At 50.8% G+C, this 25,013-nt stretch overlaps 1 protein-coding gene across 1 annotated transcript in view; it reads left to right on the top strand.

The window, feature by feature from the left end:
* The first annotated feature begins 13,121 nt into the window (after positions 1-13,121).
* Positions 13,122-25,013, top strand: part of Cacng2 (calcium voltage-gated channel auxiliary subunit gamma 2) — a 126,321-nt gene continuing 114,429 nt past the window's right edge. The window contains exon 1 of the mRNA XM_028871063.2: positions 13,122-14,215. Within this exon, the coding sequence (XP_028726896.1) occupies positions 14,005-14,215 (211 nt within the window). The 5' untranslated portion in view covers positions 13,122-14,004. The remainder of the gene's footprint in view (positions 14,216-25,013) is intronic.

Here is a 25,013-nt window from a genome sequence, read left to right as displayed (position 1 = left end):
CTGCTCCTAGAGATCATCTACAAGGAATAGAGGTCTCGTTTAGGTTTGGGCAGCTTGGAGGTCCAATATTCCACATCGGAGGCCTCAGAAAGGCAAATCAGTGCAAGAGTGGTCGAGGAAACAAGGGCCAAACTCTCAAAGGAGCTTCCTCACTCAGGTGAGGAAAACATTCTGCCCCACACCTTCCAACGCCTGCCTCCGGACCCATCATGCACACTGTGTCCAGCGCATGGACTTCTGGGAATCCATTCATACCCCAGCACCCTGCTCCCATCCCTGACCCCACCCTCCAATCAGAAACAACCCACTACAGGCAGTGCTGTGGTTACAGGCTCCGGGGTGGGGTGGGGTGGTGAGTGGTGATATCCACGGGCTGACAAGCCAGAAAGCTATACCACTCATTCACTGTGGCCTGGAGCAGGAACCAGACCCCAGGGGCCTAGCTCTTCTCGTCTGTGAAATTGCCCCCCTCAGGGGCCCATTTTGAGGATCTGATAAATGACGGGAAGTAAGGCAAGTCCAACAAAGCCTAGAAATAGTGCAGTCCTGTGTGTGTGTGTGTGTGTGTGTACCACAGCCTATTTGTGAAGGTCAGAAGACAGTTTGGAGGAGTCACCCCTTTCCTACCATTATGTGAGTCCCAGGGATTGAACTCAGGTTAACAGGCTTGACATCAAGCATCTTTAGACCCGCTGAGCCATCTCACTGACCCCTGGGTGCGTATGTAAACGTTTTGTTTGTTTTTTTGAGACAGGGCCTCATGTAGCCCAGGCTGGCCTCAGACTCCCTATGCAACCAAGGATGACCTTGAACTCTTGATCCTCCTGCCTCCATCTCCCAAGAGCTAAGATTACAGGTGTTTTGTCACCACACATGGTTTGCACGATTCTAGGGCTTGAACCTGGGGCCTTGTGCAACTCTATTAACTGAGCTACATCCCCAGCCCTAAAGCTTTGTAAATACGGACCATCTCCGGTATACGTTAAAACAGGGAAGACATGATAGGTCCCTGATAACTCACCACCAAACCTCCACGATGATCAAGCCGTGGTCCATCTCACTTCATCTGCACTTTCCCCCCATTTTCTCCACTTAGCTTGTTTAGAAACAGATTTCGAATGTCATAATCATACCTTTATACATTCCGCCATGTTTCCCTGAAATAAAGAGAGGGATTTTGTCTGTTGGTTTAGTTTGCTTTGGATTTGGGGGGAAGAGTCTCGTTATTTAGCCCAGGCTAGCCTAGAACTTAAGATCCTCCTGCCTCAGCCTCCCAAGTACTGGGATCACAGGTGTGTACAACCGTGCCCAGCTAGGGCTCTTTTTAAAAAACATAGCCACAATATTGTTATCATACCAAAAAATAAGGAACACAGTGCCATCGTCATAATCTGAACCTGATCTATGTCTGCCTTAGCCATCTCTATATCTAAAGACCTTAGAGACAGGTTAGCCCAGAGGGGGAGTTCTAAGCTACAGTATGACAAGCTTCCAGCTCTCAGCACCTCAAAGGCATCTCCATTTTGTAGGCTGGTCTGCTCTGTGGCCATTCACCCATTGGCTACTTTGGGTGACTGCTTAATACAGTGGTTCTCAACCTGTGGGTCACGATCCTTTGGGGTCACATATTGGATATTTACAATTCATCGGATATTTATAATACAATTCAAAACAGTAACAAAATTACAGTTATGAAGTAGCAACGGAATAATTTTATGGTTGGGGTCAGCAAACGTGAGGAACTGTATTAAGAGGGTCACAGCATTAGGAAGGGTGAGAACCACTGGTTGAATAGCTACAGCTCTTAGGGTGGAGGATGCGTGGTAGTGAGGAGAAGAAAGAGCAGCAAGAACATTCCAGACACATTTGCTCCCTGACAGAAAGCTTGATCTGTCTTAGACACCAGGATACCCTGAGAACTCAGACGCAGCTGAATAGGATGACCGCAGGTTCATGTCACAGAAGGAAGAACGAGGTGCAGCTAGAGCCCACGGAAAATAAAAACCAATGGGAGGATGTGGCTTGCTGGCCGTCAGGACAAATGAGTCCTGTTGTATGGCCCGAGGGGTGTTGATGAGGAAGAGGCCCGCAGAGTTGGACAAAGATAGCCCAGGACTCGAGCCTGGCATTCAGGAGCCTCAAACACTCACCAGAGCTGATGTTTCAATCCAGTGGGAAAAGGAGACATTGTTTATTAATGATGCCTGTGCAAGCCGCTATCTTTTGGAAGCAAGTTAAACCTCATGTTACATTATACACGTAAGCCCCAAGAGGACTGGAGAGTTAACAGCCAAAAACATTTTTTAAAGCAATAGATATCTTGAAAGAAAATGTAGGAGACAGCAAAAAAAAAGTAGTCTCAGTTATCAAAAAATCATGTTTTAAAAGAAAGACATGGGGCTGGGGAGCTGACTCAGCGGCTAGGAGTGCTTATGGTACAGGTACAAGGACCTGAGTTTAAATTCCCAGCACCCATGTAACAGCCAGCTGTGGCCACTCATGTTCCCAATCCCAGAGGTGACAGGCAGAGACAAGAGGATCCCTCGAGCTGGATGACCAACCAGCCTAACAAAAATGCCCAGCTTCTGACTCAGGTCAGCAAGATGGAACGATAGAGAGCAGGTCCCCCCCCCCATGCCCTCCTCTGCCCCCCACAGATGCACACATATGCATACGTCATCCCATCACTACCCCCAATAAATTAAATATTTTAAAAATTGAAAAGATTTCATTACGCAAGGCTTATTTTTATGACAACAGATATCATTTATAAAGTCAATACAAAAACAAGCAATTTGAGAATGAAACTCTTGGCAACACAGCTGTCCCACAAAAAGTTAATGCCTACACATGCAAAGAGCAGCTATGAACTTGAAATGGACAAGGAGGGTTGGGGTTGGGCAAAGATGAGGCTAGGTGGGGCATTGCATATGGCTAAGTGGTCGGCAAACATATTAAAGAGGAACTAGAAATTGGAAGTATCGGGATTTGAGGTTTCATGTTGCCTCACTCGGCATCACTCAGAGGAGAATCCTAAATGATGCAAACACCCACGGCTGGAGCAGCTGAAGGGGAATGGGTGGCCCTGGAATTGCTGGAGATGTCGGGGAAGTGTTGCAAGGTTTTCTGGTGAGCAATCTGGCAACATTAGCTAACATAAAAAGAAAAAATACATGTGCCCTTCTATTAAGTAACCCCACTACTGGAACTGTATTTAGTCGGGCTAAAAGGTCTGGTTGGAGCATGCACATACAAGAATGTTTGCTGTAGCCTTGTTTAGAGCAGCCAGAAATAAAGGGAATGGCTGTCGGGGAGCAAAGATTCGACAGAGAAGTCGGAGCACTCATCCCTGTGAAAAATGAGGTGCTGCCATCTTAAGACTGGGCCTGGGGATGCTCCAGGCCTGCGGAGAGTCCCCCTAGTGTGGTTGTTTGAAAGAGAGATGACGCCCTAGTGCCTCCTGCTATCTCCGAGGACACGTGTGTGGATCTGTGAGGCCGGCTCCACGGCTGTGGCTCTTAAGTGTGTTTTGTGACTGTGCACATGTAGAACACACAGAGCTGCCAACAAGGACATGAGAGACACGAGAGAGATGTGACCGCAGAGAGGAGGTGACAGGCAGAAAGAAGAGCAGAGGGTGGAAAGGGATGTGTCTGCAGGCTTGAGCCAGTTGGTGGCTTTTCGCCAGTTGTCTGCCTGGGTGTCACACTTAAGGACCAAGGGGGCTGTGGAAGGTGGCAAAATCCAGGAGTCTGTCAGAGAGGAAGTGGGGTGTGCCTGATTCTCTGTTGGAGGCTGGCTGCTGAGAAGAGTAGGCTGGGGGTGATGGCATGGGATCAGAATCCACGGCCACATCTCTAAGAGCTGGGGGGGGGGCAACACTGCAGCCGCTGCCCTCCCTGGAGCACCCTCTCAATACCACAGTTCTGGGGCTTGCTACAATTAACCCCTACTGAACCAGACAGTTGCTAGTTAGTATCTTTTTATTGCCCCAATGAGGAAAGTGGAACTCTTGGATTCAGAAGCACCTTCCCACAAGCCTCTGGGGCTCGGACCCCATGTTCCATCCACTACCCCCTCCCCAGGTTTGACAGAATCCCTGTAGAGTAGGGCAAGCCTTGCTTATGCACCAGAGCCCAGCCCAGGTAGGAAAGTGTGGTCTCGGGTCACAGGTCAGAAGAGGAAGGGCAGGGGACTCGCACATCCTCTCCACACTCTGCAACTCTGACTGTGTAGTGGCCAACACTTTCAGACAGGCAGAGAGCAATAGGCGAACTACCTCTAACATTTGCTGGTTATTTGGCTTGGCCTGGTTATCTCCCCTGAGCCTCAGTCCCCTCCCCACCCCAAAGGTTTTTATAACAGGAGAGAAGAACACCTAGGATACAATAGGTGATTCCCAAATATGGAGTCCTACAGCAGAAGCTCAGGGCTGGAATCGCTCCACCACCTCCCCTCAGCCACCAGGCAAGGTTTCTTTCTATAACCCTGGCTGTCCTAGAACTCTCTCTGTAGACCAGGCTGGCCTTGAACTCACAGAGGTCCACCTGCCTCTAGTTCCTCCAGAGTTCCGGAATTAAAGGTGTGCACCACCACCACCACCACCACCACCACCACCACCACCACCACCACCACCCGGCTCAGAGCTGGAATCTTAACTCTGTCCCATCCTAGCTGTGTGACCTCGGAGACACTGCTTAACAGCTCTGTGCTTCGAGCTGCACCTCTGCAAAGTGAGGCAACATGATGGAACGTCCCCTAAGGGTTTGTGGTGAAGTTCAAAGATGTTCACACACAGTGGAGGGTACCTGACGTACAGTCTGTGCTCAGCAGGCATGCTGCTAGGAACAGTTACCAGGCTCTGTCTTTAAGGAGGTTTGCTGTGGCCCACCTTTCTGCTCCTCCTCCTGCCTCACCCTTATGAAACCAGTCCTGTGTCCATGGAGGTCTGCTCTGTTGCAGTCCCGAGAGATGCCAAGGCCAGCCACGAGGGTGTGTCTGCTCCGGCAGAGTGCTTGCCTGGTGTGCACAGAGCTCCCGAGAACCTCAGCTAGTCTCGTTCCTCCTTGGGCCTCCTTGAGCTCGGCACACAGTGGATAGATACCAGGCTGCACCCATGGCCTGCCTCCCTTGCCTCAAGTCCCCTCCCCCCAGCCCTGGTCCTTCCTGGGACACTGGGGAAAGAAAATGATCTGTAGCTCCCACCCACTCTCCCCGATCACAGCTGCCGGTTGTGTGGTCGATCGCTGAGCATCCGCCTCTGGGAAGGTCTGTCCAGGAGGCAGACACCCACTGTCTCATGTCCTGACGTGCTCCTCCAGCTTGGGTTGTCTGTCCCATATTACTGCATCTCAAGTCGCTCTGCCTAAAAAACCCTTTCGGTGGGGGCCCCTTCGGCTTCCTACGCCGTCGCCTGGCTTGCGGCTACCAGTTCCTCAAAGCCCTTTCTGGATGGAACCCCAAGTGGGGTTTCACACCCTCTGAGGGGACGCAGGGCCAGGCCCCCCCTCCTCTCTCCCTCACCCACATCCTGTCTCCCACATTATGCTGAGTGACACTCGGCTGTGTGACTCCTGAGCAGGGACCACATCCCTTCGCACTTTTGTGTTTTATTCAAAGCGCACACTGCCAATGGGAGCTTAACATGCAGCTAATATTTATTCAGGGCTTACCACAGGAGGACTGCAAGTGCATTTTCACGTCATTTTATTTAATTATCAGAACAAGTACCTCCAGGCAGGCATCGCTGCCTCACTTTTCAGACAGGGTGGGAAGTTGTCACCTTTCTGGGCTCTCACTGCTAGGAGGCACCAAGGCTGGAGTCTGGTCCTCAGGGACCACTCCCCAGCCCATGTGACATCCAGCCCTGCCACCTCAGCAGTGACCACCTATCTCCTGATTGGTGATCGCCTATCTCACCTGTCTTGAGATTCATTGGCAAAGTCATCTGCAGCCTTTCTTTCTTACCCCTAGGTAAGGTCCACACCGCCCTGATCCCCCAGAGACACTTTCCTCAGACAGACCTTCCAGCCCTGCCCCTGTCCTGGTGGGTTTCCAAACCAGCCATCACCAGTTCCTTCTCCCATGATCCTTATGCCTCCACTTCCCTCCCCCACAGACCCAGGGGCTTTACCATCGGATCCATGTGTGTTTATTGAGCACCTACTGTGTGCCAGATGCTTTACAAAAGGCAGAGATCGTAACAGTCACACAGCCCAGCTCTGGACCTAACACTGTAGCTAAGGAAATAAACACCTGTGGGAAATGAGGGCCTATGAGGGCCTGAAGTGGAGTGGAAATGAGGGGCCAGTGGGGTCCGCCTTTGCCATGTGGTTGTTCTCTGTACCTGTAGTGAGCAGGGAATATGCCAGCTCCCAGAGATGAAGCTCCCTGGAAGATGATGCTGATACAAAGGCCCTGAGGTCTGCCTGGGGCCATGGGATTTAGAAAATCCAGAAGGAAGGACAGAGATGGCCTGTGAGGTGGGTGGCTGGTCAGTAGACCATTCAGGACCATGCCTGTCTTCCTTCAGTTGGCTCGTCCAGATGTGTCGCCTGTGGAAGTCGGTTCTCTCCTTCCACTGTGTGGATCCTGGGGATCAGACTCAGGTGGCCAGGTGTGGTTGCAGCTGCCTTTTCACACTGAGCTGTTAACCTTCTGGGTGTGGTCTCTGCACAGTGGCCTCTTCCTTCTCCCCCATGCTTCCGCTCTGGCTGCCCTTTGCTCTCTCTGCCATGCCCTGCCCCATCATGTGCCCTTTTGATTTGAAATTTTCTCCTCTGTAACTATGTTATTAATTTTCTTTCATGATTTTCATGGGTGGCTCAGCTCCTGGGGAATCCCACACCCGCCCTCAGGCTGTGATTCATGGCTCTGGCTGGGGGTGGCAGTCCCCGGGAGAGAAGCAACTTCTCTGCAGGGATTCTTGTCATGGACACTTCCATAGCAGAGCTCGGCTTCCTGCTGCCCTCGAACTCAGAACAAATCACACCCCCAGGAGACAAGCTGGGTGGCTCGTTGCTCCAGCATCCTCGGACTTGCTAGGGAGAACTTCCTGTCTCCAGGCATCTCCTTCTCCCAGCCCAGAGATAACTGCCCTGCTTGGGCCTTCCTGCCTCAAAAGCTCCATGAATGACATCTTTCCCAGCTGTCCCCATCACACCCCAGTGGCCAGAGTCAGGCCCTTCATCTCCTGACTTGTGAATGCCTCATTCTCCCTGCTCAGTGACCACAACCCACTTCAGGCATCCAGAAAGTAGCCATCCAGCAACCCCACACTCTGGCAATTTCTAGGTGCTGGGGCTTCCACAAGGGACAAGAGACAGGATTTGACATCCAGAGAAGAAAGGCAGGTGGCAGACACTTCGGATCATTAGTGAGAGTGTGTCAGGCTGAAAAAAAAAATCACGACAGTGTAGACAAAACAGGCCTCTTTATCCGTGGCCTGTGACTACGCCTTCCTGGGGGCAAGAGTGAGCAATGCCAAGACCTGAACCATACTTTTGGGAAGAAATGGCAAGAAGAAAGGGTTGGAGCAGGCACCATTCCCATACTTACAGAGGAGGCTGAGCCCAGAAAGGTTAATTCCCTGCATGGGGCCACATAGCCAATAGGTAGCAGAGCTGGATTCCAAGCCAGATGCAGTTGGCTCCACAACCTCTTCTGCCCACCTCCCAGCATCCCCCTGAGCAAGAACAATCAGGCTGACGGGTACCTATAACCAAGGGCACCTCACTTTCTACTGGTTTGTCCTCTGCGATAGCTGCTCACGTTGCCTTGCTTGGAGTCGTCGTCCGTCCCTCCCGTCCCCCCCACCCCGTCTCTTAACCACTTATGACCTTCTCCTCTGGCCTTTATGGGTCTTCTGATCACCAAATGCCTTCTGAGCCCCTTTAGGACAGAACTAAATGCTTGCTACCCTGGGCTTGTGTGTCTTCTGTTCATTCACTCATCGAACCCATGTTGCAGACCTAATATGTGCCAGACAACCTTGGACATCAGTCAAAAATTCCAAATACAAAATCAAGTGTCACAAGAGTATGCACTGAGTAGGAAAACACAGCATGGGATGTCAGACACCCATGACCGTCCCAAGTGGACTGTGCTGTCCTGGATTACCAGGCCACTTGTCAAGCTCTTTGATTTGATTATTTTTTATCTCAGCAGTGTCCCAAGGCCCTCAGCATATTGTCTAGCCCAGAGGAAACACACATGTGGATTTTTACACCAGTAAAAGAACTCCTTTTTAGTGTATGCCTACTGTGTGCTAGGCTGTGTTCTATGGATTGGGAATATAGCATGAACACAGTGGATAAAATCTCTGCCTTCGTTAGATTTTCGTTCTGCTGGGAATAGAATGGAATCAAATGAATGATTTGCATCCCTAATTAATTAATTAGCATGCAGAGAAGAGAGAGAATGAGAGCATAGAGTGGAGAGGTCTCAGAACATGGCAACCAGCTCCATGAGAGAGGTGGAGGTCTCAGCTTCCCACTCCCCACCCCCAAAATGCATACCTGCTCCTTCCTCACACTTGTCCACCTCAGTGTGGGTCCCTGTGCCCACCTGGCTCTCTCCAAGTGCTCTTGACCACCACACCTCCCATCCAGAGTTCCACTATGCTGACCCAGGCTGCCTCATCACTGGCATGGGGACCAACCACATCAACCTGGCTGTCCCTTGCCCCAGGCTTGGCTGATGCCTCCCCTCCAAGTTATTTCTTCTGCTCTGGCCTCTTCTCCAAGACTGCTGGGCACTTCCCGCCATTGTCTCAGCAACAGCCAGACTTTGTCGTTGTTCTGTTTCCTTGTAACTGTCCAGTCATCTCTTCTCACACATCTAAACCTTTCACAGGCCATTTCTCCAGCCTGGAATGCTCTGTCTTCTCAGTTCCCCACCCACTCCCATCTTGACCTAACTACTTCTTCTGTTTTCTGCTCTGTGTCCCCACAGAAAATGCCTCTCTCTCTCTCTCTCTCTCTCTCTCTCTCTCTCTCTCTCTCTCTCTCTCTCTTCTCTGTCTCTGTCTCTTTCTGTCTCTCTGTCTCTGTCTCTTTCTGTCTCTGTCTCTTTCTGTCTCTGTCTCTTTCTGTCTCTCTGTCTCTCTGTCTCTCTCTCTCTCTCTCTCTCTCTCTGTGTGTGTGTGTGTGTGTGTGTGTGTGTGTGTGTGTGTGTGTGTGTGTTTACTATCTAACTCTAGCTGGCTTCAAACTCACAGTGATCCTCCTGCCTCTGCCTCCCACGTGCTGGGGTCACAAGTGCGTGCCGCCATGGCTGACTCCTTACTTTCACCTTTACAGAGACTGCCCCACTCGCCAGGAGCCGGCACAGTACCTGACACTCAGTAGATGCTTGAGTTTGGATTTAAAAAAAAAACTGAATGAAACAGCTTTGGACTTGTTAGTGGCTGTTGAATAACTTCAAAGTGTTCACATCTCTGCTGACCCACTTACTTGTCATATGACCTTGGGCTTGGGATGTGACCTCTCTGGGCCTCTGCTCACCTCAAGGAAAGGTTCTTAGCACATAGTTGAGAATTACTTGATCTGAGTATGGTATCAACTTGAACACACCTAGCACCCAGAAGTTTCTCTGTAAACTGTGGCTGAGAAGCAGATAGTCCTGATGCAAGGCTCTTCCTCAGGATGCTCAGAACTGGGCTGGACTTCAGGGTCTGTCATGCCCTAAGTCTGAAAAATGGTGCCATATACTTGCATCCTTGGGTAGTTCTGTTTCCTCATCTGTAAATGGGGGGAAGGTGATACCTCTTCATAGGAGGGTTGTGGGATTCAGCGTGGGTCAGCACCCAATAAATGTCAGCCTGTGCCATAGCTGTTAACATATAACTCTGGTGACCACAGCATAAGGCTTGTACCCCCAGTTCTTGATAAATGAAAATACAAGTTTCCAGAGAGGTTAAGTAACTGTCCAAGGTCAAACAACGAGGAAACGGCAGCCCTACACTTCAAGGCCAGGTCTGCTGCGCCCAAATCCCATGTTATTTCCACTCCATCAAAGAGGTGGCTCAAAATAGGCCTGTGGCATTTCAGCTAATTTCCTCTAAGCCCTTCCCAAGTAACAAACTGCAGTCACACAAAGCTGCTCCCTAGACATCCATTCAGCGGCCACTAAGCGCAGGTGCCTGGTGTGTCCCAAGCAGCAAATAGGGCCTGAGCAGGGCCAGCTCTCCCAGGTGGCTTTTCCTGGCCTGCAGAAGGACCCTATGGCTTATAACTCATTTGGAAAGGGGGGGCTATGAGACAAGAAGTGTGCAGAGGATGAAGACAGAGTGCTTTGGATGTAAAATGGGGTGAAGAAATGAGAGGCATCCCCCTTTGCCACATGCCAGGCTCTTCACCCCTCTTCTGCCATGTGAAGTTCACACTGTAGCTGCTTGGGCTACGTTTACCAAGAGTCTACTGTGGATCTAGAACTTCCTTAGGTTCCAAAGTCTTAACTGTGACCACGACTCAGCTCTTGACCTCAAGGACTTAGGAGGCAATGAGGGGGGTCACCACACAATTAAGTGTCCTCAGTGTGGTAACCAAAGTCATAGCAGTGTGGCAAGAAGCAAACAGCAGGAAGTAGCTGGGAAGCTTCTGAAAGGAGTGGACAGGTGCTTAGAGACCCATTTCCCAGACACTGAAACTGAGTCTTCGGGAAGCCAACTTGGGCAGGATATGGCAACTGCCCAAGTCTCGAGGGAAGCTGTCTCCCCAGTCCTGTTCTCCCTTGCAGTAGTCTCTGCAACCTCCATGCTGGCTGTAGGAACCACTTCCCTTTCCCCTTACCCCTGTTGTTCTCCTGGTGATGATCTGACCAGAAGATGAATCCAATGCTGAGAACGTTACAACCACCATCATCAGTCCTGAGGTAAGCAGAGCCTGTGGACAACCAGAGGCTTCAGAGCTTCTGCTGTGGGTGCCTTCTGAGCAGAAAGCTCAGGAGTTGATTGTGAAGAGGGGAAGGGATGAGAGGACGTGTTTTGCCACCACTATCCACGGGCAGGTCAAAGGCAGTCAAGGTGACAGGCATTGATGAAGGGAAACATCTCAGACACCCAGGAGGACACCCATGCATTTCTCCACAACTGCCCTCCTCAAGAGACCCCCTCATTGACACCTGTGTCCCACAGCTTCCTTAAGGATAGCAGCCCAGTGGGGCTGGAGGATGGCTCAACCATTAGAGGTTAGACTCACTACCAAAAAAGCATAAGGATAGGAGCCCAGGAAAAACACCCACCCAAGCCACGATTGAACTGCCCCTGGGATGAGCAGACCATCCCCTCTCTCTTTCCCACTGCTACTCCTGCCCTCCTAGGACAGGAAACCAAGGCCTGAGACCCCTGCCCTGCAAACCAGCTCCAGCTTCCACTAAAATCCCTTAGCACAGCTTGCAGAACTCTGAGTTGCATTCTCCAGATGCCAGGACCCTCTCTCTGGCCCAGAAATGCAGCTATCCATCCTCAGAAGGGTCCTTCTGGTCCAAAGAGGGAGCAGAGACTGGGAGAAAAAGGAAGTTTTAGGCAGGGTAGTGAAAAAGACAGTTTCTACCTGTGACTTGGAAACTGAATGGATGAAGTTAGGCAGTGGGTTTCACACCCCAAGAAACTGTTCTACTTCAGCCCTCTTCTGTGGACACCCCTAATTTCTGGATCACTGATAAATTTTTGAGCAAATCCTCTCAAGGCAAAATGAGGGGGGGGGGGGAATTAGCAAATTATGAAATCAAAGCATCTCTCGACACCCTTCAACTGACCCATTCGGCTAACAGCTTTCTCTAGCCCCTCCCCCAAAGGCAAGACATAGCCTAGAGCCTGCCTCCGATGGTCTCCTTTTACTTAGTCACAAAACTGGTCAGAGAAAAACATGTCACCCATAGCTGTGAGCATTGCCAAAATGCTTCCATTTCCAGGCTCACATTAAGGAAAAGTTGCATACGCAGTCGGAGGAGGTGACACAGGACTCAACCCAGGCTCACAGCTCTGCTGAGCAAGAGGAGGCTCCTGTCTTTCCATGTTCATAGCAGAGACGCTTAAAAAATCTCTTCAATCTCATTTATGAATGACAAGGGGGAACTTGGAAAGATCCACACTCACCCACTTCTCCTGAAAACATTTTTATCCTTGAGATGAGTAGAAGAGTATTATGGCCCTAGCCCCAGTCACCAACCACCTTCCCCTCATGCTTTCCCATGAATAATCTTTCCAAAATGTCTACTTGTGGAAGCAAGACGTAGAATTTCACAGAAAGCTAGAGAGTCACACATAGAGCTATGCAAACCCCTGCTAGCCAGAAAGACACAAAGCTCAAGAAGGGATTGAGGAAATAGAGGCATCTATCCAGCCAATAGAAGAAAAAAAAAAACCCTCTCCCCCCAAAGCATCTTGGAACCCACAATTGAGGGAGAAACGCACATATAGATTATGTTTATAATTACCCATCCAGGTTCTATGTCCATCTCTTCCAGGCGGAAAAGCAGCTGATTGAAGTTTTGTGGTAGTCTGACTGGGAGGACTGCATTTGAAGCTCTGGGCACGTAGAGATGGAATGAGAAAGAGGCTGATCTGGAAGAAACACCGAGGGGGGAGGGAAGAGAGGGAGAGAGAGGGAGAGAAGAGAGAGAGAGAGAGAGAGAGAGAGAGAGAGAGAGAACGAGAGAGAGAGATCGCCAGCTACGCCTTCCTCCCAGCTCCAGGAGGCCCCGGCCAGCACTCATTCCGGAACTGTGGAACAGGAGTCGGGGGAGGCCAGGCAGCCCTGCGCTCGGCCCTGGCCTGGCCTGTCCCTGGAGGACAGAGGCCCCCCGTGGCCCAGGCCCGACTCTTGGCGGGCTACAGAGCTCAGGGAGTACACAGAGTGGGGAGCTGTCCAGTTCAGCACCACGGCGACGCAGTAGGTGGGCGCTCCTCCGAGAGCTGTCCAGTCCAGCACCGCGGCGATGCTGTAGGTGAGAGCGCCCGGTCGCGGGGAGCTGTCCAGTTCAGCACCACGGCGATGCAGTAGGTGGGAGCGCCCGGCCGGGGAGAGCTGTCCGTTTCAGCAGCACCGGGATGCTGTAGCTGGGAGCGCCTGGCCCGGGGCTGCGCGGCCGCGAGCGGGGGAGGCGGGCGGGCCTGCCTGCTGCAAGACGCCGGCTCGCGCGCCCCATCGCTCGCTCGCTCACTCGCTGGCTTCCAAGGAGCTTTGCGGATCGGGGGAGGGAACCCCGCCTCGATTCTCCGGGAGAAACCCCCTCCCTCCCCCACTTCGCCGACACTACCCCCGCCGCCAACAACAATAACCGCGGCTGCTCGTCCTGCCGCCGCCGCGCCCGCCAGCCCTGCTACCGCCGCCGCCGCCGCCGCCGCTGCCGCTGCCGCCGGGGCACAACCATGGGAGGCGAGACCCCCGCACCGGTGCAGCTGAGCTCGAGGGCTTGCAGAAGACTGGGTAGTCTCCACTGAAACGGAGGCACCCCGAGGACCCCCTCCCTCCCCAAGGAAGAGAACTGGCGAAGCCAGGGATTTTCATGGCGCAGGCCGCAGAGCCGCGACCGAAGACCGCAGGTTGCTTCCCGGCTCTCCCAGTCTCTAACTGTCTAGGTCCGGACCATGAGAGATGGTGTTGAGAATTCGGCTGTTCCCTGGCGCGCTGTGGAAGCCATCTCCAAATTAGCGATCACATATGGAAACTGGAGACCAGAATTTTAGGAAAAGAGATTAAGGCATCTCACTTGGGGGGGTGGGGGGTGTCTTTTTATTTATTTTCCCCTTTTTTTAAAAAAAAAAAATCGCTGCAACTGGAACAGTTTTTTTGATCTCAAAAGGCAAGCCTCTCTTCCCGTGTGATCTTTATAATTTACACACTTTTCCGTGAGCTTTCTTATCTCCCTTTTTTTATATCTCTCCATATTCTCAATTCACACACAGATCCATTATATTAGTAGTGGAATTACCGTTCGCACCCCTCACACACACGCTCCTGAGAACCAGAAGTCGGTTGGGTGTTTATATAATGAAGAATTATGGGGCTGTTTGATCGAGGTGTTCAAATGCTTTTAACCACCGTTGGTGCTTTCGCTGCCTTCAGCTTGATGACCATCGCTGTGGGAACCGACTATTGGCTGTACTCCAGAGGGGTTTGCAAGACCAAAAGTGTCAGTGAGAACGAAACCAGCAAAAAGAACGAGGAAGTTATGACCCATTCCGGATTATGGAGAACCTGCTGCCTCGAAGGTATTTGATTTCTTACCTCCTCCCCCTTCCCACGCCGCCCCTCCTCTCCACACTCCCCCTCCCCACCCGACTCCAAATAAGTCCCCTCCACATTCCACCATTTTCCCACTTCGCTCCCGCCGCGCCGCCGCCGCCGCCGCCGCCGCCGCCGCTGCTGCAGATCAAGGTTGGCTGGGTTAGTTTCAGAGGAAAGAAAATCAATAAGCAAAAACCCACACTCTACTCTTTGGCTTCCACCCCGTCCTCCCAAACCTCCTCATTGGAATGATCTATGCTACGGCGAAAACAAGAGATTGTCTGTGGAGTCAGTATGCTCTGGCTGCTTTGGAGTCATTAAGGTTTGCCTTTGGGTCTAGCTTTGCCACCTAGGAGGAGGGAAAATAATTTCTTCCCTGCGTGCTGCTCAGCTTTTTTGCAATGAAGGATTCAGAAAAGGTTCTTCCTCTTCCCCTCACTCCTCAAAAGTTGCAGACCCATCACCAACTACAAATCTTCTTTAAAAAAAAAAAAATCGGTTGTTTCTAAGAATCTTTATTTGGTAGGTTCTAATTATTTCAGGAGCTCAAGCCGAGTTCAAGAGCATTTCGTAATGTCTGTGAGCCCCACGTATCATTCAAGGTGGCTGTGTGTGTGTGTGTGTGTGTGTGTGTGTGTGTGTGTGTGTGTGTTTTCACATCTACGAAGTCTATAAATGCATGCGTCTCTCACAGGAAACAAGCCCAAGTTCCAATAAACAGCGGTCACTTGCTGGTTAGGCTGAGCGCCGATTTGCTTCCACACAGAGTGACATGTCTGTCATCCAGAAGCAAGTCGAGTCAGCACTGTACAGGCAGGAGGTGAGGGCACGGAGAGGTTGAGGGGGAATGGGAAGGCATGGGGTGGGGGTGCCAGCTGTTGGCCTTGCTCTTGCAGAGTCATTGGGGCATGTGTGCTGCGTGTGCCATGGGCCAAAGGGCTCCCATGGCGTAAAGGCCGGGAGACTAGGGCATGAGGTAGGCATGTGCTTCTGGGACACATTAATAAACACGAGAGGAGGGAGGAAAACTCTGCAGGTCATACAAGCTGAATTTAGCCACAGACTTTAAGATGAAGGAGTGAATTTGCATAGCTATATCGGTCTGTGTGAACAAGCCACCTATAGGAAGACAGGCAGAGAGACACATATGCCCCTGTGTGGAAAGAGGCTTGTGTGTGTGTGTGCGTGTGTGTGTTCCACTGATGTGAACCAAGACTGGAGGCCCTTGGAGGCAGCACCGGGAACCGAGCACTGCGGGGTTGTTTGTTAAGCTCAACGTGGGATGGTGCTGCAGAGAGTTGGGGCCAGCAGATGGGGGAGAGGGTAAAAACGAACGGCCCCGTCCTGGGGATCTAACCCATACTGAGCCAAACACTAGTCTGGGAAAGAGCTCACATCCCATGCCCCCCCTCCCAGTGTTCTTGGTGCAAACGGTTGAGTGATGGCTGAACATGTTTTGAATAGCTAAGTGACTTCATTGAGCGATGGTCTGTTTGACGCATACTGCATTTGGTACCCTTTCTCAGTCCAAGCCCTGCCTTTAACATTCTGCAGAGACACTCTCTGCCGAGCACTCCATGCTCGTCCCCAGCCAGAGAGTCAATATCAGGAAATTAATAGGGACCGTTTTACACACACGCATTCCGCCTCTCTTAAAAAATGAAAAGCCTTTCATAGCGCCAGTCATTTGCAGTGGAAAGGCAGCTTCCATGTAATTAAACATTTATGGCAAGCTTTGATGCTGAAAGAGAAAGAAAGCGAAGTGAATGAGGGCTGCTTTGGGGACATGATCCCTTGCAGCTATTTGCATTCCTTGGATTTTGGTTAGAGGGATAAGAGATCTGCAGCCAAGAAAAAATTAGAGAAAAATCTGTGTCTTTCTTTTAGGGCAAATGTAATCAGATATTGGTGACTTGGTATAAATATACTTTTTTAATCAGGGGTTTATTGACGGATCCTTAATACCATGATCTTTTAAACATCTCATAATTCGCAGTAGACGTGCAGACTTGCGGCGGCTTTGGGTCACTTGTGCATCAAAAGGCTTTAAGTATTTTCATTAGAAGCCCATCTGTTCGGTGTCCACAGCTACGCACCCCCTTTCGCTTTCTCTCCAGGCTGCACTCTCTCCCTCCTCCATTGACTATAAAGGGTTAGGATTGCAACACTCCCCTAGAGTTGTGTGATGCACACAGGAGCTGTGGGTTTGGCACTGTCCCCAGCAACCTCCCCGGGTGCCCAGTCCAGGCACTTGCCTCCAGGCAGTGATGGGAGGGCTGGGTTAACCGTCCCTTTGCCACGTGGAGTCAAGGCACACATTGGAAGAGCTAGGGAGTTTCAGGGCCCTGTCTGGCCTGGCTTCCCATTTCTGGAGTTTTTGTCCTGGGACTTCTTCACAGGCCTGGGACTTCGCAGGCCTGGGACCACCTCAGAAAACCAGACCTTGGCCACTCGGGAAGTGTTTGGAGAATTTTTAAGGTGCTGATTTTCAAACTGCATGGATTTCCACAAGCTGAGTGAGGTTCACAGGTCCCCGTGAGTTGGCACGCACAGCCGGTATGGTATTGGCAAGTTTGCGTCTCTGAGCGTTCAGAACAGTCAGGTTCAATGAGGATTGGGGTCATCGGCACTTCTGCTTCTTCAAATCAGGGCCTGGGTTGAGAAAGTAGACTCTCTAGAAAGATGCCCCCACCCTGTCTTGAACTGTGCTCTGTGCCCACACCGGAGACCTAGTGAACAGGCTTCCAATGCCTCCCCGAGAGGCTGCCGATAATCGCAACTGAAAAGAGGGCCTGGCCGCCTCCTGTCTCTTCCGCTCTCTACTTTTCATTAGGATTTTTGTGTGTAGTCTCCTGAGATGGTTATTTTCTCTTAGCTCTTCATGAACAGAAGAATTGGGAAATAGTTCCCTGTCTCTGTGGCTGCTTTTGAAATTAATGAGTCTGCGGAGGGATGAGAAGGGACATGGCCACCTGTTAGGGCCCTGCTCTGGGGAAGGAGGGAGATCAAGGAAACACCTCAGGCCTTATTTTCCCCTCGGCAGATAACTGAAAACTCTCTCCATGTGAACTTGAACTCTCTGGCAGGTGGGTGTCCTTCCTGGGATTCAAGCCTGTGGTGGGAGAGAGGGCAGGCTGTGCGTGATACTGGCATATACAGAGTGCTGGGTAGAAACTTGAAAGTGTTCAGAAAGCTGTCTTAGGAGTGTACTGGCATGGGGAGCTGAATTGACTCTTTCAGAAAAAATAAAAAACTTAGTCAAGTCTCCAAGAGGTCACAAGAACGGCTTGCTCCAAGTACAGCATCTCTGGACCACAGCGGCTTACCTCTTGGAGAATCAGCCTCCGCTGTAACCCCGGAGGAAGCATCATCTCCAAAGACTCCAGCCCCTGCCTCCCTGTTGCCCCCACTCCGACCTCCCCGCACAGAGGACTTCCATCCCTGCAGAGGAGGAGCCAGGAGCTGGTGCAGAAACCACCCCACTTTGATCCTTCTTTTCTTACCCCCTTACCTCACTATAAGGAACAACAAAAATATTGCCCTCTGTCCAAATTGGTGCCTTCCCCCTGCTGAACTTTCCGGCTCCTGGAGGGTCAATAGCACCCCCATCTGCCTGTGCACGGCACCTCTGCTGGCTACTCTGCCCCTTCACTCTCTTGAATGATGAGCTCCTCTGCTGTCTCTAGCTGTCTCTTCTAAGTTCAGAACTGCATGGTCCTCGCCTGGCCTTCAGGGTGGCAGAATGTTCCAGGCCTCTCAGCATGCACTCTTGTTTCTACAGATGGAAAGAACAGAGCTTTTGGTCTAAGGGAAGCCACCTGCTTTTCTGGACGCTCCTGCTTTCTCATTGTGTGTACGCCACTCCCTAACAATATCATATTTCCGAGATAACCTGACTTTCTCTAGGCCCTAGAGTCTAGGAACTTTGCCCACAGTAGGTGCACAAGAAATATTGATCAAAATCTTGACTCAGAGATTCTTAATATGATTTAAATGAGTGCAAGCATTATTAGAATGGAGAGAGAGCAAGAGAGACCAGAATGATTTGTTTTTTCTTCCTGGAATTCTTTTTTTAAAAAAAATAATAATGAGTCATAAGTCTATTATAAAATAAAAGAAGCCAAAGGACTCTGTCCCTGGGCTGGGCAGTTATTCAAGGGAAGGGGGAGATAGCCCGCTCAATCTCTACAGGGAATGGAAAGGAAGCCATGGGTTTTCTTCCATTTCTGTTATCGCAACCCAAGCATCTCTTAGCAATTTCCAGAGCAAGGACCTCTGGGTAGACTATGGGCATTACAGTATGCCCGCACCTCCAGAGCCTTCTGTCCTTCAGGAAAATTCCCATGTAGCTCATCTAATGGCCCTGGAACACCCCCTGCCCAGGACCTGGGTTCCGATAGTAGCTTGTCAGAGAGTGGGCCCAGTGTTTTAGCATCTGCTAGCCAAGCCTGACTTTGTGCACAGTACTTCACAGCTCCCTGCCCCCATGCTCCCTGAATCTTTGTTTCCTAGGTGAGTATGAGGAGAGGACCACGTACCAGGGTCACACGGCAGAAAGTGGCTGAGCCAGAACTTGCACTCAGGCCCCTGTGACAGACACATGGAGGTCCCCTTTCTCCTGTGCTCCATACGCTCGGGAGGCCCACGGAACGTTCTGGGCATGGCACCTTGGCTACTGTCCATGGTCACTGCCTGTAACAGGCCCTATTTTCTCGGTATTAGATGTCGCCCTGTTGAGCCAGCATGAGTAGTCAGGAGGGCTGAGCTCTGACCACTTGACTTCTCTGCCAGTGTGCCACCCTGCCCCTTCCGGGAGGACATAACTGTGATCCACCCCCTCATTCTTGGCTAGACTGAAGCCAAGATTATAGTGACCAATTCCCAACAGAGGGTTCCAGGCCTGACAAACCGGGACCCTATTTCTTTGGGACCTTTCATTTAGGAGGTGTTCGTGGTATGAGCATTCCATGGGCTTATGGGAAGTTTCAGGAAATATCCAACTGTACAGCCCCTGTATGTCATGGGAGTTTTTCAGAGGAAGCTCGATGTTAGAAGGAGAAACCTTTGTAACCCTACGGAACCGGGTTCACTTTGCGGATTCCTTTCAACCCATTGAGCTGTGGTATTTGGGGCCATAAGCCTCAGTTTCCTTTCTCGTAAAAGCAGGAAGTATCATAACCCCACTGCAAGAGTGGTTGGGGGTTAGGGCTTGAACGACTTTGTGGGGTAAGGAAGGGAAGAACACCCCATCTGGGAGGACAGCTGCCTCCCTTGTCCTCACCCATCCTGTTTGAAATGTCAGTCAACAAACCTATTTCCTCCTAAACCCCCTCCCATACTCATTTCATTTGCTTCTTTGTGTTCATTTTAAGTACTTACTGCTGTCCAGGCCACTGAATCACTTTTTGTTATAATCGTATCTCTTTCCTGCCACCTGACCATCAGCGCCATGAGGGCAGGGGTGTTTAATCTTTTCTACTCACTGTCCCCACAGTGACAGTGACAGTGCAGAATGTCAGCTTATCCTTGTTAGTGAATAAATAAATCATCACCACCAGCTATAAGGGAAGGGAGTACAGACATGGCAGCCCCTTCCTATCACCCAGGGGTGGGTTTCTGAGCGAGCGGTAAAGGGAAAACATCCCTTTGGGCACTCTAAAATAAATAACGAGCATAAGACAGGGGAGTGAGGGAGAGTGAGGGAGAAAGAGAGACAGAGGGATGCTGTGATCAAAGTGGGACTCGGGAAGAAACAAAGACCTGAGGAGGGAGCAGAGTGTGGGAATCCTGTAGAAAGACCCTGGCCCTGAGCTCTGCTTCCCTCGGACATCTACGGAGGCTGTCAGGGGACATCAGGGCAAGAGCTGCTGTGTCAGGGAGAGGTGGGAACCTCTACCCAGGCTGCTAAGAAGTTTCCAGTTTTATCAGACTATCAGGGCATGGTGGGGTGGCTCACCCCAGTGAGCTCAGCACTCAGGAGGCTGAGACAGGAGGGTTGTTACAAGTTTGAGACAAGCCTAGGCTACACAGCGAGTTCAAGGATGAGCTCAACCACAGTGTGAGACCCTGTCTCTAAACAAAAATAATGTCTTTAAAATTTTAAATGTGGATGGCTCTTTTTAATCTTAAATAAGTTTTTTGGTCAAACTCCATATTCACATGAAGTTTGCATTTTACGTGTCCAGGCTAATTCACAGCCACGCATGGAGCAATCCCTGCACTGGTTCAACCTTTGATGACCCTTTATTTTTTTGTTTTGTTTTGTTTTTCGAGACAGGGTTTCTCTGTGTAGCTTTGCACCTTTTCTGGATCTCGCTCTGTAGCCCAGGCTGGCCTCGAACTCACAGAGATCCACCTGCCTCTGCCTCCCAAGTGCTGGGATTAAAGGCGTGCGCCACCCCCCGCCTGGCTTGATGACCCTTTATGAAATCCCAAGTGCAAGGCCAAGGATCTGGGGACCTCCTGGGAAGCAGTATCATTCAAGGTCACTGAGATCAGGGTCCTTAGAGCCTAATTCAGCAGCACTGGCCTGTGTGTGTACAGGTTAAGCCTGGATTAGTGCCACTAAGGGGTGGCACTCGGGCTGAGTTTGGGAGATTTGGAACTCTGTATGATCAATTGAGGGTCTGTGGTGTTTATGAAATAGACTCTGGGAGCTGGAAATCTGGCTCAGGAAGATGCTTGTCATGGAAGCAAGCCTCCAGTCCCACACTGAAAACCAGGGTGAGTGCTAGAGAGCTGGCTCATAGATAAAGTGCTTGTCATGTAAGCATGAAGACCGGAGTTCAAACCCCCAGAACCAAAGTAAAGCTGGATGCAGTAGCAGATGTCTGCAGTCCCAAGGCTCCTACAGTGAGGTAGAGATGGGAGAATCCCCAGAAGAACCCAGGCCAGCTAGACTGATCTACACAGCGTCAAACAGTGAGAGATCCTGCCTCAAACAAGGTGGAAGGCAAAGACTGACAATGAGGATATCCTCTGGCTTCCAGACCTGCCCCGTGGCGTGCACACACCGCAATCACACACACACACACACACACACACACACACACACACACACACACACATCGGGCACAGTAGTGAGGGCTTGGAATCCCTGCACAAGGAATATAGAGATGGGTGGACCCTGGGAGTTCACTGGCCAGCTGGTATAGCCACTCAACAAGCTCCAGGGACCAATGAGAGACCCTGCCCCCCCAAATTAGTTGGATGGCATCTGAAGAACACCACCTAAACTTGACCCCTGATGTCCACATATATGTGTACACACATGAACACACCCATACAGACAAGTATACACACACATACAGACAGAGAGGGGGGCATTCTAATTTCATGACGTTGGCACTTAAAATGCGTGTCTTAGAGTCAGAGGAAGAGAGCTGGTCAAGAGAATGGTAGGCAGTATGCTGTCACCCCAAGGGGGTCTCTGCAGCCATTAACTCGTGTCCAGACTCTGACTCAAAGCAACATAAGCCCAAGGAATGTGGTCTGGCAAGAAAGGGTATGGGATGCTCTCAGCAACTGTCCCCCCATACCACCCCAGTCAGGTTCTGCTGAGCCTTGGGATAGAGCTGAAAGAACGGATCCCTACCCAGAAGAGCTCAGTCTGGTAGGGAAGATCCACCAAACGATGGTTGAAGTATAAACACTTGGGGATTCTGGGAGCATGGAGAATGGGTAGGACATCCTGGGGAAGAGTTTTGAAAATCAAGTGAGCAGCCAGAGAAAAGGGGGGTATTCCTGACAGGTAGAATGGTGTTCACGAAAACACGTGTACCCCAGAGGGAACTGGTGATCTGGTGTGACTGGAGGGCAGGGTGGGACAAAGCTGGAAGGGATAGAGATGTGAGCCCATGAGGGCAGAAGTGGGTCACAGGGCAGTTCATATTAGGATAGGGTGTGAGCCAAGAGGACCCCACTGGCCTCCCACCTGCTCTGGTCCCTGGAACTTGAGGGCCTAATAGGTGGTATGAGGAATCAACACCAATTAGAGGTTCACTGGGAGGTGTGAGGCCTGGAGAGAGGGTGGCTGCTGTAATTGGGTGACTGGCACTAAGGTAGTCATAGTAACACAGTAAAGGGGTGAAGGAAAGAGATAAAGCCAGCACACAATGAGGGGGGGTACCTTCCCACCTTCCTAGAAAATGAGCTTGATTCTGTTCCTTTTCTGTTGCTGTCATAAAACACCATGACCAAAAGCAACTTAAGGAAGAAGGGAGTTAATTTTGGTTCCAGGAGGATAGACATGGAGTGACAGTGGGATCAGAAAGCTGGCTGATCGCATTGTATCCACACTCGGGAAGCAGAGAGAGTGAACAGGAAGAAAGGTGAGGCTATACATCCTCAAAGATGACCCCCCCCCCCGCAAGTGACATACTTCCTCCAGCAAGGCTACAGCTCCAAAAGATTCCATAACCACCCCCAAACAGCGCCGCCAACTGGGGACCCAGTGTTCAAACACGTGAGCCCGTGAGGGACATTTCACATTCAAGCCACCACAGATAGTAAACACAGACAGAGCCTGGTCCATTGCCTAACCGAGAGCTCATGCTTAGGGCATAAAAGGCTCCACTCATCCCTCAAGGAGTTCATCCTAAAAGAGAAGACCCACCAGCGACCAACGTGGTAACACACCAAAGAATATATAAGTGCGGGGAATCCTAGGAGCACAGAAAAGATGCAGCGGCCTACCCTCTCAGCCAGTCTGTCCTTTCGGGCTTGAACGGAACCCCATTCTTGAAAAAGGACATGGGTGGGAGCAGGTGTCTCCCTTGAACTTGCACGCGCGCACGCACACACACACACACACACACACACACACACTCACTCACTCATGTTGGAGCCCCCTTGGGGCACCTCCTGGCTGCCACTTTTCCAGATAGCTCAGAGGAGGTGATAAGTCACAGCCTTGGGGTACTGGACACCTTGGCTTGGGGTGGACATCCAGGGTGGCTACTGTCCCGCAGAGAAGCACTGGCTTAGCCGCCTGCATTTGCCTCCAAGGAGCCGCCACCCCGTCCCTGATCCACACTTGTTCTCCCTGAACCTCCTTGTCCTTGGGTAGGCTTCCAGCTGCTAACAAGAACGCTCAGGCTTGGAAACAAGTTTCCAGGAGCAGACTGCTGTGACCTCATTCCTCTGAGAGCCAAGCTTCTACTTTGTAGCCCCCTACACCTTCAATACCCAGTGCCAGCTTCTCCCTGCCTACAGACAAGGGTCTGTACCCCAGGAAAGCTCTCTGAGGATGGCCTGTGGTCACCTCAGCCCTTTCTGTAGTCCAGTTCCTCTTGTTCTCTTTCTCTGCTTAGTCACTTACTCTCTGCTGCTTCCCTTCCCAAGTTTGATCTCATCGTTATCAGATAAAGAACAAACCACACCCTCTGCCGCATCCCAATAACATCGAGCAGAGTGATGGTGATGATAATAATAGCGTTGTGTGTATATGCATATTTTTGCTTGTACAGCTGCCACTACTACAGAATAACAATCATTATGTGGGGGTGGGTAAGCTGCTCTTTGGGTGCCATCTACCTTTTTTTTTTTTTTTTTTTTTAATGACAGTTCCTCACTGGCCTGAAGCTTGTGAATTGGGCTGAGCTACCTGGCCAAAGAAGTCCAGTGATCCCTCTGCATTCAGCACTTCCCAGGGTTTAACAAACACATTGCACACAGTCAGGCCTTTAATGTGGGTTCTGAGAATCAAACTCAGATCCTGATGCTTGCATAGTAAGCTTTTTTTTTTCACCCACAGAGCCTCCCCACCCACAACCATTAACATTCCTTGAGTGCCTCTTTTCTACTAAGAACTGTTGCTGATGTTTCCCAGATGTTAGCTCTCATCTAAGCATCACGGAGCTGAAGAGAGATGGACCACAATCCCCCATCATCCCCATCCTGAGAAGCTCAGGAAGGTTAAGAACTTGCTGAGGTCACACTGTGCCAGAGCCGGGATTCCAACCCGTGCCCATCTGACCGAAACACGTCATCGGGTTCACAATTTTCCCTGGACCTCCTCCCCAAGCCTTTCTTTGAGATGTCCTGGGTGTTGACGCCTATACTCCCATGCATGATGGGAGACATCTTCAGCAATCCAGGATTAGCTTAGATTAATGTCCCTTACCCAGGGCAATGTGGGGAAGCTGGAGAAGCCACTCATTAGATTTCCCCATGATTCTCAAAACAGAACATGCTGCTCAATGCAAGGCCATTCCTCTTGTGGTTGGGGACAGAGTAATAATTCCCGCCCCTCGTCTTCTGTCTACTTCCCAGCTCCTTTGTCACCTCCTGCCATGGCCCCTCTGGGCTCTTTGTCCCACTTTACTTTCCCATGCATGCCCAGCACAATGCCTGCCGTCCATAGTTTTTGCTTTCAGTGTGTTTTGTTTGCTTTCTGAAGCGGGGTCTCAGGTAGCCAGAGCTAGCCCCGCACTCTCTGTGTGGCTGAGGTTGGCTCCTCATGTCTCTGCCTTCCCGTGATGGCACTGTAAGGTGTACTAGTTACTTGGCTGCAGCAGAATACCCGAGACACGGAGCTGAAAAGGTGATTCAGTGGTTAAGAACATTTGCTACTCTTGCAGAGGACCCTGATTTGGTTCCAAGCACTCATGCCAGGCAGCTCACACCAGCTCCAGGGAATCTGACACACTCTTCTGGCATCCATTGGTACCTGCACTCACACGCACATGCCCATACACATTTACACAAGTACACACAATTAAAACCCAAAACTAAAAGAAAAATCCCAGACAAATGCAATTTAAGGAAGGAAGTATTTATTTG

The sequence above is a fragment of the Peromyscus leucopus genome, chromosome 20, assembly GCF_004664715.2.
Source record: "Peromyscus leucopus breed LL Stock chromosome 20, UCI_PerLeu_2.1, whole genome shotgun sequence".
Classification (NCBI taxonomy): domain Eukaryota; kingdom Metazoa; phylum Chordata; class Mammalia; order Rodentia; family Cricetidae; genus Peromyscus; species Peromyscus leucopus.
This window is presented reverse-complemented; position numbering and strand designations above follow the sequence as displayed.